Genomic DNA, 16,345 nt, shown 5'->3' with positions numbered 1-16,345 from the left:
ACAGGAGAAAAAGTTGGCTCCGTTTAGGTGGCACGCTCGCCGAGACAACTTTTGCGTGGGACCCACGGTTCGATGCCGGTGCCTGTGATAATCCCGTCTAAAAATCACTCGACTATTCGCAACAACTTTGCCTATAATCATTGCCGTAACGCCCTCACGTGGTCGCCTCCTATTGGTTTGTTACGTTGCGGAACATGACCCCACCGCACTGTCCTTCCAGCTGTCTCGCCACCCCATTACTCCATTTCAGCCCACAAAAATTTTATAAAGAAAAACGAAAAAATCCTCGCCCCAAACGCGTAAATTAATTAACCAAGATTTAGTTGAATTATAATTAGTGACGTGTCAGCAAATCACATGCACTAATTTAGGAAGCCCCTTCCTAGTGGGCCCCCATTCCAGACTGTGTCGAGCGCCACATTGCACTGTCCATTTGTTTGATAGTTGGATGCTCGTGGGCCCCCCAATAGGTTTCATCCAACGGCTAATCCTGACCCATGTGATAGTGGGGGCCCATTTTGTTTTACGGTTCAGATCCGTCCGTTACTTTGATCACCATATGATGATTCTTGTCGTTTATTTATACTCTCTCTCTGCCGCTATTTCTCTCACTACTTCACTTCCCCCTTCAGCCTCAAACCAAAAAACATCAAAAACCAAAAAAAAAAAAAAGAGAGAAATGGATCGTAGAAGCGCGTTTGCTGTTGCTTTGATTTGCATTGTGGTGGCTGGTGTCGGTGGTCAATCTCCTACTGCTGCACCCACTAAAGCTCCTCCGGCGGCAACTACGCCTACTACTGCTCCCGCTACAGCTCCTGCAAGCAAACCTAAATCACCAGCTCCTACCACTGCTCCAACTTCTTCACCGCCAACTTCTTCACCACCAACTTCTACACCACCAACTTCGTCCCCACCGGCTGCGGCTCCGGAGAAATCCGCGGCGGTTCCGGCTCCATCTAAATCTGCTCCGGTTTCTTCCCCTCCTGCTGCTACTCCAGTAAGTTCGCCACCGGCTCCAGTTCCTGTGAGCTCCACTCCCGCTGCTGCACCAGCAACTCCTCCAGAGAGCTCCGCTTCTCCTCCGGCTCCTGTTGCTGCACCGACAACTGCTGAGGTTCCTGCACCGACAACTGTTGAGGTTCCTGCACCAGCTCCAAGCAAGAGCAAGAGCAAGAAGAAGTCTAAGAAACAGAATGCTCCCGCTCCTTCACCTGGTTTGCTTGGACCTCCCGCCCCACCTACAGAAGCTCCTGGACCAAGCCAAGACGCTTCCTCTCCCGGCCCTTCCGTGGCTGCCGATGAGGTACATTGTTCTCTCTTTCCTCTCGTTTCTACCTGTTTTGTTCTAACTTACACCGTACAGCAATGCGCCTCTAGATCTAAGAATTTCGACTAATAACACAGCGTTTGTTAGCAAACTCGAGTTTATAATTATTTCCGAAAATGAACTTTAGAAATTAGAATGTGAATTCTGGCTCAAAGTCGAGCGTTCGTTTCGTTTAAGCGCGTTTGAATGACGCGCGAGCGAGGTAGGTGGAACTGGACATTTAGTTATTTAAGAAAGGACCAGCGGATCCTGAGGTGATCTATACTAGAGCCTAACAATTAGAGTGACAGCGAACAATGGACCAATTCAGGTCAATGTCAGATCGGACATACACGCTGCATGGTTGCAATAATTACAATCCGTGCATTTCACCGAAATAAAATATTAATTAAATTTAATTACTTTTAGTAGATTAATTAATCGGCTTTGGAATTTCGGAGATCTCTAAAATTTTGAATTTTGTGGAAATAAAAAAAAATTGCAGAGTGGAGCAGGGGCAATCAAGAGCATGCAGAAGATAATTGGAGGATTGGCATTGGGATGGGCAGCCATTGCATTGATCTTCTAGAGAGAGCTTTGGATTTGGTGTTATTTATTTTATTTATTTCGTTTTTTTTTAATTCTACTATGTCTCACATTTGATATATATTTATTTTACTTCATTTGTTTCCGTTTAAATACTACTTGCTTAGTGGTGTGGTTTTATCTTGTTGGAGATTTTACCACATTTGCTTTGTAATTCTTTTGGGGAAAGCTTGAGAGGGGGAGACTCTAGTTCTTTTCTTTTCTTTTCTTTTTTTTTTGTAATTCCGCTACTTTATTCCTTTTGGACTATTTGTTTCTAGGATGCTTTTTCTGTCTTTCTTCCATTCCCATTTAGATTTTCCTTTTAAACGTTGGCTTACTGTTCGTTATTCTTCGGTTCTATTTTTAATAAATCACAATTTCTTTAGTAGTTTTCCGGGCAATCAATCACAATTTGATTATTATTCACGTCATCAATGAATTGTTTTCGATAAAGGAAGCGAATTTATTCCTCCAACACAAAGCATTTCTGTCTGTCTATGAATTGATGATGAAAACCTTCTTCAGACTTGAGAGTACACCAAACTGTTAGAAATGGCAACCCTAGAGTCAGCATTCTAGTATTTTTCCCATTTTACGTGCTTATTTAACACACACGAGTGAGATGGCTACAATTCCAGGCACATTTGTTTAAGCTTCTCTTCTTGGATTTTGTCTCCAAAACTCGTTGAAATTGAAACTTTTCAAATGACCATTGTCGAATCTACCCAGTCTAAATATCCAGCAGCGAGAGGATGTGGTGAGTGGGAATCGCGTCATATATCCCTATAGTGCAAACGGTCGATGATGATGGCAGGATGGCAATTTCTGATCTGCTTCTTCTCCTTTTGTATCCCTCACTGAACTTGTATTGTCACCCGGAGCCGTGGGGTAAAAGCACTAGCAGATAACCGTTGGGTGTACGCCTGTCCCATCTGAACACAAGCGTGCCATTGGAAGTTTTCGTAAAATTGTGACCCACGACACCAACGGCTCGAACCAGAAATCTCTCCACCCATTCGTTGAAGAAAGCTCATCGTCCTTCTTGTCATTAAATTCTTCAGGAAAAAAACAAAAGCTTCCAAGATGAAAAACGTACTCCTTAGCAATTATCTGCTTCGGAAGCATCTTTTTTTTTTTTTTTTTTTCTAGAATTCACTATTCAATTCCATTTCCAAGTAACAAAAATTAAAAAATAGAAACCCAAAGTTCATGGAAACGAATCCCATTCTCGAAATCACCTCTAAATGCTAGGCTTTCGGCTTCCCTTTCAAATCAAAGTTCCATTATTGAGCAGCAAGAAATTATCACCATACTGCCAAATCATACATATTGACAAATGACAACGTTGTGGCATCTGAGTTTTGAGTCACCTTCTTAGAGTTGGGACCATGTAGTGCAGAAGCATAAGGCATCTTTTTTTTATAAAAAAAAAAAAAAAAAGTTTCAGCTGCAAGTCATCCTTTTCATATTTGTGTTTGTTATCAGAAAATGGACTTCCGTAGCTTTTAGGAACCGAAAGATGCCGTGGACAGACGCTTATCAAACAATGGTGAAAAAAGAAGTCAATTCTTTTTTCTGCTAACTTTGTTCTGTAAAATTAATAGATAGCATTATTATCAGAGAGGTACACTTAATTAGGAAGTAGATTTAAGTGGGGAAATCCTACATTAACTAGTTTCTTAACAATTTAAAGGAGAGTTACTTAATTCATGATATAATATTATTTTGGTTGTTTTGGTAGTTGGTGCTTGGTTGAGATTTAATATTCTTTTTTTAAATTGCTTTTAAAAAACCCTGTCCATCCACATGAACCATACGAACACATTTCAAGATGTGACCAAGCTTTCCGTGCAGAACAGCACGTGTTTGATTTAATCGGTAAAATTAGTGAACTTTTATTTATCAATCTTCTTTTGATGCTTTTAAAATGCAATGAAATTGAGTTAAAAAAATTTACTAATTATTTTGACTGCCCACACAATGAAAAGCAACTTGAGATATTTATATTACAATCATAAACAATTAAACATTGATTACATGACCCCTAATTTGTTTTCCCCTCAGTCAAAACTTCCTGAGTTGTCCCTCTTAAGTGTAAAATCTGAGCAGTCCCTTTTAATAACCTCCTGCCCCTAGTTGTGCCTTCCATTTCAATATTTCCTCTTCAAAAGTTTAGGACCTACCTCTTTATTTCACAATCAATTCACTTTGAGCGGTCTTCGATTCCATAATAATGATTTCACCCCCTACCTGTTTCTTTTTTATTATTTATTTATTCCCTATTCGTCTTCCTTATTCCTTTTTTTTTTATTTGATGTTTTTAAATTTTAATATTTTACCCATTGAACTCACAGTGAAAACAATCTGGATTCTAATTATTCCATAATTTGACAATTTAATATGACTTGTCTTTATTGTGGTGAGCCCACTTCTCACATGTATGTGTGGGCTTATATCAATTTTCCTTATTTATTTTAAATTCTTTTGTCACACCCATTGGTTTTATTTTATGCACAAATACAGTACTGCCGAATAAAATTGAGACAAAAAAACATGACTGAAAGACCAAAAGAAGTGCGTAGTTTGCTTGTGGACCATCCATAAGAGAGCAAAAGGGAAAGAAAGAAAAAAAAAACAAATAGAATGAAATTATATGGTCTTGGCCAAAGAAAAGGGCCGAACCAAATAATGTTTTCATTTTGGGGTCTTGTATTTGTAGGAAACTTTAAATGCTTTCTTCATATCAAGTGCCTAAGAAAGTGATATATGCTTCCTGCCGCTGCAAAACAAATAGTAATAGTTGCTTGGTATGTAAGTCTCTATTATTCGGAATCAAGTCTTAACGCGCACCTAAGTAAAATTTATTGATAATTTAGATGGTTAAATAGGGTTATAGTTAATCAATAGGAGGAAAGATATTCTTCGAGAGTCATGTGGCCCAGGGCCTCCAGGCTAGCTTGTCTCCGGTTCGAGTCTGGAATTCGGGTGAAATGATAGGCCCAAAGCTGAACCAGTGTGGGTTGATGATGGACCCATATTCAGGACATGACTCGTTTAAAACATGTGGCGATAAAGAAGAGGAATCGGAGTTGGACCCACAAATAGTTGAAATGTCATAATCCGCCAAGGCTAACTGACAAAAGAAACGTCCGAATTGATATGAGCTGAGCAAATGGTAGTAGTAAATGCTGCTTATGCTTATCCTCTGAAACATGTGTTTCTGAGACGCCACTTCACTTATACAGGGTATCACTTCACCTGTTGCAGATACAGTGAGAGAGTTTAATATATTTTTTTCTCTTACTTTACCAAAATTTAGATCTACTGTTACCACTTTTGTAACTGCAAACGACAAGGACGGAGCAGCAACTTGGCAAAGGTCCATCCATGGATATCTCCAGCTTACAGGATTGGTACCTTTTCTTTCTTTCTTTCTTTTTCTGCTGGTTAATTGTTCAACTATTGTTTTTGCCGTACTTAGCGGTTGTTTAGAACGTGTAAGTATATGATTAATTGATAAAACGGAGTTGCCCGGTGGAGAAAACATGCGGTTTAGAGTTTATAGATATTTGAAGTAATGGTAATGTATTTGCATAAATGTAAAGTAATACTGCAATTTAGAGCAAATTTAGTTTTTAATAATTGTTTTAGCAATGCCATTCATAGGGTGTCATCATCCAGCTGAAATATGTTGACACTGTGAACTAATTGAACTTGGCTAGATTAGTGAAAGCTTGCTTCGAAATAGAGCCTTGAAAGAGTTTCCTTTCAGTTGCTGAAGAATAAAATTAACCCAACTCGATATGGTAATTACTAAATGGGATGAGTGAGACGTGGACTTTTAACCTCCTATTTATAAACCCCTCTTTTTGATCAATTCTCTCTTTGATGAGACACGGTTGTACTTCATATCCTCATTTTCTTAATATAGACAATTGGTAACCGAACTGTGTATTGTTCATCGGAGTTTCTAAAGGCCTTTGTCATTCTGATATTGCAGTTCTGTATTTTAGCGTGTTACTAACACCCAGATTCTTTATTTTTGGTGCCAGGTATCTTGATTCTTGTAGGAGGCATAAAGTTCCACCAAGCTCCACAGTACTATCCTGGTTTTCTAAGGTCAATTTTGCAACATCCTGTAGAATGTATTGTGCATGAATGTGTTTATGCCAGGGCTGGTACAAGTTTGCAAATGAATTGTTTCCTTTTAAATGCTTAGATTACTTTCGTACAGCATATTTCTTGTAGTGCGTAATAGGAGTAATATTGACGAGTATCTCTAGTCAATTTATAGTTTTCACTGCCATTGATGATTTTTTTTTTTTTTTATCTTTCAGGCCAAGGTTCAAAAGTCTTGTCAAGAGAAGTGTAAAATTGTGGTTTTGCTGAACCAGTTGAAAGATGATGATATTCTTCCATTAATTGACGTATTTCCAGAAATCGACTCTTCTGATATTGATGCAGTTGATATCTTCCATCATGAATCAACTTCTTTCTTGAATGAAGAATACATACTTTCTTTGATGAATGCCATCAAACTAAAGCTCCAAGTAATTGATCTTACTAATGCATCAACAAAGAAGGACTTTCTCTGGTCTGTAATGCTTCAATCCCTTTACCACTCTTGATTATAACATGCTTGAATGATTTCCAAGATTTTTACTTGTAATTTTCAAGTTGTTTTTTAAACATATATGTTTTTCGTTTCTTACCGTTTGAATGAAGTTGCCCTACATCCCTGCCAAGATTTGTCAATAGTCAAAGCAATAATACTTGCAGACCTCTGGAAAATAATTGATTGATAGCAATTACTTAAAATATGTATGGTACATAGAGATGCAGGTTCTATGCTGAACAAGATGTTAACTGACTTAAAGTAAATTAATTTATCATTCACCAATTAAAAGACCAAACATGATTTGATGATTCTGTGTTTGATATTCAGATCCTCATATAGTCTCTTGCAGCTTGCTATATTATTCTTCAAATTGATAGCAGATTCTAATAAAACACTTCCATTTACCAGAGATTTTAACGGTAGTTTTAACCAACCCTCTGATGTATCTAAAGGAGGAAAAAATCTCTGGTATATGGAAGTGTTTTATTAGGATCTGCTATCAATTTGAAGAATAATATAGCAAGCTGCAAGAGACTATATGAGGCTTATATTCATAATGAATAGTTGTACAAATGCGTAGTAACAGAGCAAGAAAGGGAAAATAAGGGCAATTGCATCTCTTAAATTTTATCTTGCAACGTCCTACAGTACAGATTCATTAAAATGTCTCCCCTTTGATGGAATTCGGCATGTTTAGAAAAGCTACTTACCTAATATATTTTATGAAGCTTAAGGAAAGACATATACTAGAATTCGGTTATAATGCTGCATTGGTCCATTATCTTATAACCGTTAAGTGCATTTGACGATTATCGTGTGGAATTTTATTTTGCCCTTAACTATTTTTTATGGATATTGTACCAATTTGGTGCTTATTGATTTAATGTTTTCATATTCTTGTTCTGATAAATTTCTACTGTCACCAACCAATTCTAGTTAACAATGAAGCTTAAGTGCATCGAGATATTTATCATTTGGACAAAATTTAAACTTTATTATTTTTGGGGATCTACTCAGGGATCTATGCCACGTTGGCTTGCCTTGCCATGTTTTAAACTTGAGGTCAAGCCATATCCAAAAACTCAACATGGTTGGAAGGTTTATGCGGTTGCACACCCTAAATTTGGATTTTTGTACTTCACTTACTACTTTACAGAAGGACTGCTTTTCTTGCATGCCAAAGCTGATGCGTCTATCAATGTGTGAGACAAGAGTTGCTAATCTCTGGACAACAACAGCAGTTTTAGCAAAACTTCCTTCCTTATTGGAATTACGGTTCCAAAATTGTCTTTGTTGCAAGGATACCGGGCCATGCCGTGTATCATCTAGTGAGAAAGGAAAGCTCGAGAACGAGAGTCCTCGTTCAAATGTGATTAATATCCGTTCATACAATGAGGAACTTTCTGTCGTTACTGGATGTGATACATTGCAAGCTTCTTCTGCTGATGAGACAATCATGGCCTTACTTTCTCTCCAAGAATCGGTTAGGGTACCTGAAGTTCAGAGAGCAACAGATGATCCATCAGAAGTTGATGAAGTCAAACTTTCAGGTTACCTTCAAAACCTATTGGAAGCATCAACCAGTTCGCTTCCTAATCTGTATGAACAGACCCAACCGCAAAATGAGGTAAGAAGAGAATATGCTTGTAGGTATGATCTCTAGTGATTAGAAAACTTTAGATTTCTTCATAATTGTAGATTTTCTAACTTCTTTTGGCAAACTGCAGATACAAGACAATGATGAGCATCCATTACATGTGCAGAAGCAGGCCTTGAAAAATGTCACTGGGACATTGAATAAAGATACTTGGCATCATCCTTCACCCATATGCTTTGAGAGACATTATAGAGAGTACATGGTTGCTTCCTTGCCTAGTTTAGAAGTATTAGATAATCTGCCAATCAAAAAGATGGAGAGGGAAACTTCAAAGACTATCTGTTCAGAATACTATGAGTACTTGCCATATAAATATAACCACAGAGAAAGTGTTGTTAACATTTTGCAGAAGCGTGAAATGGGAACAAGTGTTACTTACTGCCAGAACTCTTCAAAGCTAAAGCAACCATATTCTTGTGGAAAGAGTCAATATTTCTTCTCGAGATCTCTTAGTGCTGCCAAATTTGGGTCTTCCACATGGCCCTTCTTCCATCCTGTGTCCAGCTTTAGCCATATATCTAAAGAAGAAAACAAGAGGCTCCGTCCAAGGCAATTTGAGTACCATCCTTCCAACTCCAGCCTTATGGCTTTTGGAACTTTAGATGGTGAAATAGTCGTTATCAACCATGAGACTGGGAATATCGTTGGCTATAATTCATCTACTGGGATGATGAACAGCATTCTGGGACTCTGTTGGCTGAAGAAATATCCATCCAAGGTATGGATTCACTGCAATGCAGTTTATTCTCTGATTAGGTAATTTTATCTGCAGTTTTTAATTACACAAGTGCCCTGTTTCTTCAATCTGAATTAAATTGGTTTCAAAGAAGCATTTCATGTTGTGTAGTAAAATAATGTAAATATCATTACATATTAGATGATAGTAATAAACAGAATAATCGGCTTTGTGTTCACATTAAAATGTTTCATGGAGTAGTCTGGAAAAAGAGAGATTTTGAAGCTTTTTCTGCTCATTGGTCATGGTTCATTTGTGCCTTGGAATTGGTCTACTTCATGCTTACCTCATGGATGTCCAAGCAACAGTGGCAAGCTTTCACATTTCATATTCTGATATGGGATTAATTAGATAGTAATTAATTGCTTGATAATATATTTGATTTAAGTAATAGCGATAGAAATACATAGGAATAGGTAGTGGAACCTAGGTTATATGTTGGGCTGCTCTATTTTGCTTTTGTAACTTTGGTTATCACTGATGGTTTATTCTCTCTGTTGAAAACACAGATTGTTTCCGGATCTGATAATGGTTGCTTGAAGTTGTTTGATGTTAATCAGATGCCGGCAAAACTAGGAGACACATGTTGTGGTTCTGATGCAGTTAGTTTTGAAGATTTTGAACAATTAACTTCTGTTCATGTCAACTCAACAGATGACAAGTTCCTTGCCAGTGGGTACTCAAAAGGAGTTGCTCTATATGACATTAGCAGTGGAAGACGTTTACAAGTATTCACTAATATGCATCAAGAGCCTATTAATGTTGCTAAGTTTGCTCATCACTCTCCTTTTATGTTTGCTACATCATCATTTGACAAAGATGTCAAGATGTGGGATTTGAGGGAGAGACCAGAGAGGCCTTGCTATACTGCTTCAAGCTCCCGAGGAAATGTTATGGTTTGCTTTTCTCCAGATGATCTCTATCTTCTTGTGTCGGCCATTGATAATGAGGTACATAGACCCAACTCAGCTGTAATTTTGTATTATAAATTAAACCTATTTGATAAAATTTATTATATTTTCTATGAAGATAGGATTTGTGGTGCTTGAAAAGGATTAAATAATTAAGTATACTTGTTCAGCATGTTTCAAGATCCCGTTTGGTTGAGTTTGACAAGATAATCGTAGGCCTTTAGTAATGATCAGTATTTTATTATTAATGTCTTCACCAGCTTAATTTGGATTAGCCTTTTTATGCAAGTGATTGTGGACTTGGTTCTCCTTTTAATGGATTCAAATGATTTCTAACTCTTAATGCTGTCATTCAGGTTAAGCAACTTTTGGCAGTGGATGGGAGGCTCCACATGAATTTTAACATAACTTCAACTGGAAGTGCTCATAACTATACTCGTTCATATTATATGAATGGAAGGGACTATATCATTAGTGGCAGTTGTGATGAACATGTTGTTCGCATATGCTGTGCTCAAACTGGAAGGCGACTTAGGGATGTCTATATTGAGGTACATTTTCATATTCCATAGGCGTTTAACTTAAAGCTGATTGGAAATAGGTGGAGAGGGCTCTATTCATTGTTAAGGACTCAAAATACCCCCGACTTAAACCCCAAATCACTTAGGAAGCATAATTTTTTTGATATTTCATATCTCACTTTTGGTTTTTGAGTGCTTGCTTATGCCTACTGCTCCTGACAGCTTTTTTTGACCAATAAGGAATTAAAGATTTGAGGTGTTTCTTGTTCATTTGTAGGGGATGGAGTCAGGAAACTCTATATTTGTGCAGTCCTTAAGGGGTGATCCTTTCAGGGTAAGTTTTGCATTTTCCTTCTTTGCTTTTTTTATTTCATTTTTCAACAGATATTACAGAGAACTATTTCCTCAATGCTCTGCTTTGAATGCCAATCTTAGTATCATGTTCAACAAATGAGAATTCAATCTTTTTGCATATTATGCAAGAGTCACAAGCACATTTCAGAGAAGTTTGGCATGTAAGCAAAGAGGAATAGAAATGGATAGTAATTACAAAGTTGAATGTGTGAGACAGGACTCCATGTATTTCTGTTATCATGTATCCATACCTAAATGTTGAAGCATGAAGTTATAAAATGTTCCTGATGAAATAATTTGACCTGATATTTTTTTTTCTCTTTTTTGCCGGAAGCAGAATTTTAACTTCAGTATGTTGACGGCCTGTACACGGCCAACCTCGAAGCAGGAGATCGTCAAGGTAGTATCAGTATGACTTGCTTTTCCAATCATTGACAATACTAAAGTTCATCTGGGTTTCACTAAATATTTCATTGTGCTTTTCTGCAGGTCAATTTACTTGCCTCAAGTCACTATGCTGATGAATGTTGTCATGGTCAAGATATTCATCCTTACTGTGGTCGTGGAGGTTGATCTTTGTATCTCTATTAAGTTATCTATATGTATATGATTATTAGTCCACAGCCTTCAGAAAATGTAATTGTTATTGTTATGTGTATCTCAAGTTGTCTATGCGGAAAAAATTTTGACCCTCCTTTTGTAAATGCATGATTTTTAGCAACTGTCTGTATAATTATCAAAGACAATTCAAATCTCACCTTATACTTATTACTTAGGGAGTTAAAACTCTAGTGATCATAATTTTGAGTTCTTATCATGAATTTTGCTAATGAGTGCTATAATGATGCTCTTCACTAGAAAAGCAAGGGCATATTTTTTGCAATGTCTAATTAAATTATATTACAGTGTTTATTTTGTAAAAAGTAAATGTAATGTAAGATTACAATGTAATTACATTATGGTCGATTGATAAAATGCGATTGCAATAAAAAATCAATACAATAAGATTGCATTGCATTTTATAATATTATTAAAGATATTTTTATTTTTTAATTTTGTTATTTTGTTAAAAATATTGTACATTGTTGTAATTTGTTTTTTTATATACAAATTTTGAGAGATATTTTTTTATTATTTTTAATAATCATAGTAACTATTAATAAAATTTATATTATTTTTTTAAATATAATATAAAAAACAGAATAAATATATAAGATCATAATAAGAAATAAAAATAGAATATATCACATTAAAAATAAATTTAGGAGATGATATTTATATAAAAAATTAATAATAAAAAATATAAATATATTAAACTTGCATTGTAATAAATAGAGATAATTTTATAAATTAACATTATATTTTTAGTAAAATACTTATAAATTAAATGTCGTAATGTTATATTTTTTGTATTTTAATTATTACTTTGATTGTATACTAAATGTTCTTTTTTTTACAATTACATTACTTGCAATCACATTACATTGTAAAATACCAAATATTACTTAAATTAACCATTAATTATTGCATATAGACAAAGAATATTACTATAAATAATATTTTAACTAAATCTCTTAAAGTATTCAAGGTATCGGTTAAGAAAATCCTTTTTATCATTAATCTGCTGGTATCAGTTTAATAATTGATGTGTTGTGCCTAGAAATAAACATGGGAGTGGTTGGAATGGGACTCTCAGAAAAGATAGTATGAATTAGTAGCTGTAACTATAATGTGAAGGGTAAGTATAACATCTCCTAATTAATTACCTAACGATGATGGTTGGAGATTTATTAATTAAGGTCGTTTTCATTAATTATGTCATCATACTAATAAACGATTTGGATTCTGAGATCCAGCTGGTGAGATGGTAGCTAGTCATCCGAGGTCATAACTTGGAATCTGCATAAACTTTAATTTCCAGCTCTAAGTCAAAGTCATGCACTTGTCGGCAGGTTTTTCATAATTTATCGCTGTATTTGTTCACCCTTCCAGGGAGACATATGCTTCATTGTGCACTGAGGTGGTAAGCCATTGGGCAACCTAACCTTAAATTTTTATATTTTTTGAGTGCATTTTGTCAAACTTCCACATTAATCAGAGGAAACGAGGGAAATGTACAAGCTTAGAAAGGATGCCACCAAGCCTGTTGCTTGCCACTAGGATAATTATTTTTTTCTTGTCTTTCATGTCTTTGTAGTTTTGTTTTGTTCAATTGTGGGATCTTTTTCGGATATTTCCTACCTGGATATTCCCAAGCTGGAAAGAAAAATCAGTGCAAATTGGGCCAGTTGATCAGGTCGAACAGCCTGTACTCCTCGAAGAACACATTACTATTGATGGGATATTTGACTTGATCCAAAAACTGATTAAATGGGTTTTAATGGTTGGAAAATGATTGACGTACTGGCTAAAACGGCTAACTCATCATCATCACAACGTCTAGCTAGCAATGATCACTTTTGTAGTTTCTGCTAGCATGAATTATATTATATTATATTATATATATATATATATATATATATATATATGTATGTATCAATATGTTCTAATTAAGTTGATTATAAGCGTTTTTGTATTCGAAAAATACAAGGGTCAGGTTGGGACAGGTCCGTCAATATCTTCAAAAAAATAATCTCCAAGAAGGTTTAGGTGTATGGTCCCTACTATAAATATTATTAAACACTACATTTAATATTATTAAAAAATTAATGAATGTTATAAAAACTGATTATATATTTTGAGATTACTAATTTTTATAGACTAAAGTTATTGAAAAATTATGTGATATTCAGTAACTGAATATCTAATATTTCAATAACTGTAAGTTATTGCATATCTATAGAAAATTACTTATAAAGTAACGGTTATTAAATATATGTGAAAATTATGAAAATTAATTATACATTTTAATACTATTGATTTTGTAAAATAAGTATGTGATATTACTGTAATTAGATATATTTCATAATTGGGTAACACTTAATTATTCATTCAAATGTACTGGTAAGAAACGATCCTTCAAAGCCTCTCCAAGTATCCAAGTTAACCAGCCTTCTCGGGTCAAACAATATTCTAAAACCTTGCTGGGATTAACTGAGGTTTGAACTGATAACGAGGTACAATTGGTTCATGGATATTCCCAGCCAGCCAAGCTGGATGAAGTCTTGCAACATTGCGTACTGCACATATATTAATTAATTAATGGTCAATAAAATGAAAAGAAAACCTTCTTCTGCTACTTTTTTTTTCATATCAAGTGTATCATTTTTGGAGTATATTTCTTAAGCAGTTGCAACTTGGGAAACTGCAGGGGAAGTAGCAACTAGTAAGCTTTCTTCCTAGGACAAACCTGGCTGGACAACACAAATCTTGAAGCTCTTGGAACTTTAGTGAACAAAAGACTTGGGCTCGTGGTCCCCGCACCCCACAACAAAGGACCACCTTACAGTCTGTACCAAAGCTGCACAAGCATTACCCTTTTTTTCGTTCTTTTCCATCACTCACAAAAACGCCTCTATAAATACCTTTGCAAATTCCCACAAATCAATCGGGCCACTCACTCGACGTCTAGCTAGAGCAAGCCAGATTGGTATATTTTTCTCCACCACAGAGAAAGCAAAAGAAAAATGAAGTTTTTTTTTGCGACTTTCCTGTTTGTTTCCCTGGTTTTGAGCTCATCTTTTGTCCAACTCTCCTTTGCTATACCCGTAGTACCCACTCCCACACCTGCTGCCCCCGTCCCTCCTCCTTCACCTACTCCTCCGAGTAATGTTCTTTCCCTTTATAAGTCTTTCCCATGCATGCATTTAACATTTGCTATACGTAACTTTCTTGGGCTTATTTCTCTAACGAAATGAATGGTTCTGTGTTTTTTTTTTTTTTTTTTTGACAAAAAGGTGTCTGCGATAGCAAGTGCGGAGAGAGGTGTTCCAAGGCTGGAATTAAAGACCGCTGCCTCAAATACTGCGGGATATGCTGCCGAGAATGTAACTGTGTTCCATCAGGGACCTATGGCAACAAGTCGGAATGCCCTTGCTACAGAGACAAGTTGAACTCCAAGGGCAAGCCCAAGTGCCCTTGAGAGTTCAGTAGAGTTGCACCTAACAGCACACCTTCATCGGCTTTCTTATTATCTCATTCGTTGCCAATATTAGTTCAGTTTACGTGTGTTGGTTTTGCCACCTTTGGCTGCCTTCTAAGTTCCCATCCACCGCTCCTTGGGAACGCAATATATTATTCGTTATCGTCCATTAATTATATATAGATTTATAATTAATTCCTTATCAAATGCTAAATAAATGTGACTTCATTTTGTTTAGTCAAAAATATATGGTTCATGCATGAAACAAAATCTTTATCTTAGGCCTGTTTGTTTCTTATTATTTTGTTACTTTGTAATCAAAAACTAAAAACAAAACATTACTTAAAAGAATTAAAAATTGGTTGCATAGTAATTGTTTCAACTAATGTTAAATTTTGACAATTTACTCATTCTTAAGGAAATAGTACTACAATCTACCATAATATTGTATATTTTTTACTTTTTTAAGTTATAAATTTCTTTTAATGAAGTAAAATATAAATAACAAATAAGAAGAACAAAAGCATGAATGGTCACAGGTGTTCGTGGTCGAGCAAACCCAGATATGCATAAAAGGATGGTTCATTCTACTTTTTGATGGGTTGCAATTTAACAGTACTTAGAGAGAAATGTTTGCCATCCCAAGCACGTAATGTACTTCCAATAGGCTTTTCTCTGCCGTGCGGTGCTTCCAAAGAAGCTAATAACAAGTGATTTCCTTTAATAAATGAAATTAGGATCATCAATTAATGAGAAAAATGTAATTTTAGAAGTAATTAATAACATTACTATAATAATAATAATAATAATAATATACCTCACAATGAACGGAAATAATTCAAGTTTTCATTTATTATAAATATGAAAAATCAATTCACTTCTATTTGCAATTTAATATTTGGAAATTGATTGATTCCTCTAAAACAAATTGAATTCTTCCATCCTTTTACTCATTCCAACGCATGTCAAGCTTTCTAACTTTTTTTTTTTAATTCAAAATTTGTTTTGCTTTATGTTTTATTAGTCCATTTCTCGGTAAAAACAAAAGAAACTCATTACTTGTTCACATGATGAAAGGCAACAGGTGACAAAAGAAACACAAGTTTTGTGCTTGAGACTTGTACATGTATTGGAGAGTAAACAGACGGGAGCTTTTTAGTGATTGGATGAAAAGAAATTAATCATTTAATATTGTTAAGAAACGGCAACAGCCGGCAAGGAAGCTATCTCACCAGGCAGGAATGGAAGCAAAATAGCAGTACGATAATGAATCCTAGATTGAAATGTTGTGTGGCAAGGGAAGACAGGGAAGGCACAGACAAAAAACACTAGTTCATAAACAAAATTTACGGCCCTAGACAGATTGATTTGAGTCTCTGATAAGAATTATTTAGGCTTTAGCCCATATCATAAAGGAAAGGGCTCTGCCCAACAGCCAACACCCGTCAAAGACATGCTTCAAAACAGCATTTGAGGAAAAGCTTGATGGGAGAAGAAGAAACAAAAGAAAAAAATTGAGATAATCGTTTGAGTCAGCTTGTAGCTCCTCCAGGAAGCTGATTGCTAGCTAGGT

The 16,345-nt window shown here is 35.6% G+C and overlaps 3 protein-coding genes across 3 annotated transcripts; all 3 read left to right on the top strand.

The window, feature by feature from the left end:
* Positions 1–581: 581 nt before the first annotated feature.
* Positions 582–2,241, top strand: AGP18 (arabinogalactan protein 18). The gene is made up of 2 exons (XM_007047386.3): positions 582–1,303; positions 1,812–2,241. The coding sequence occupies exons 1-2, from the start codon at positions 680–682 to the stop codon at positions 1,893–1,895; spliced, it is 708 nt and encodes a 235-aa protein (XP_007047448.3). The 5' UTR covers positions 582–679; the 3' UTR covers positions 1,896–2,241.
* Positions 2,242–5,086: 2,845 nt separating this feature from the next.
* On the top strand, positions 5,087–11,459 carry LOC18611237 (protein DWD HYPERSENSITIVE TO UV-B 1-like). The gene is made up of 10 exons (XM_007047383.3): positions 5,087–5,307; positions 5,947–6,013; positions 6,232–6,488; positions 7,530–8,139; positions 8,240–8,887; positions 9,415–9,855; positions 10,173–10,367; positions 10,615–10,671; positions 11,029–11,091; positions 11,181–11,459. Exons 1-10 carry the CDS (start codon positions 5,282–5,284, stop codon positions 11,262–11,264), a joined length of 2,448 nt encoding a protein of 815 aa, XP_007047445.3. The 5' UTR covers positions 5,087–5,281; the 3' UTR covers positions 11,265–11,459.
* A 2,762-nt stretch (positions 11,460–14,221) lies between these two features.
* On the top strand, positions 14,222–15,017 carry LOC18611236 (peamaclein-like). The gene is made up of 2 exons (XM_007047382.3): positions 14,222–14,456; positions 14,588–15,017. Exons 1-2 carry the CDS (start codon positions 14,318–14,320, stop codon positions 14,770–14,772), a joined length of 324 nt encoding a protein of 107 aa, XP_007047444.3. The 5' UTR covers positions 14,222–14,317; the 3' UTR covers positions 14,773–15,017.
* The last annotated feature ends 1,328 nt before the right edge of the window (positions 15,018–16,345 follow it).

This window comes from Theobroma cacao, chromosome 1, assembly GCF_053813885.1.
Source record: "Theobroma cacao isolate CCN51 chromosome 1, ASM5381388v1, whole genome shotgun sequence".
Taxonomy (NCBI): Eukaryota; Viridiplantae; Streptophyta; class Magnoliopsida; order Malvales; family Malvaceae; genus Theobroma; species Theobroma cacao.
This window is presented reverse-complemented; position numbering and strand designations above follow the sequence as displayed.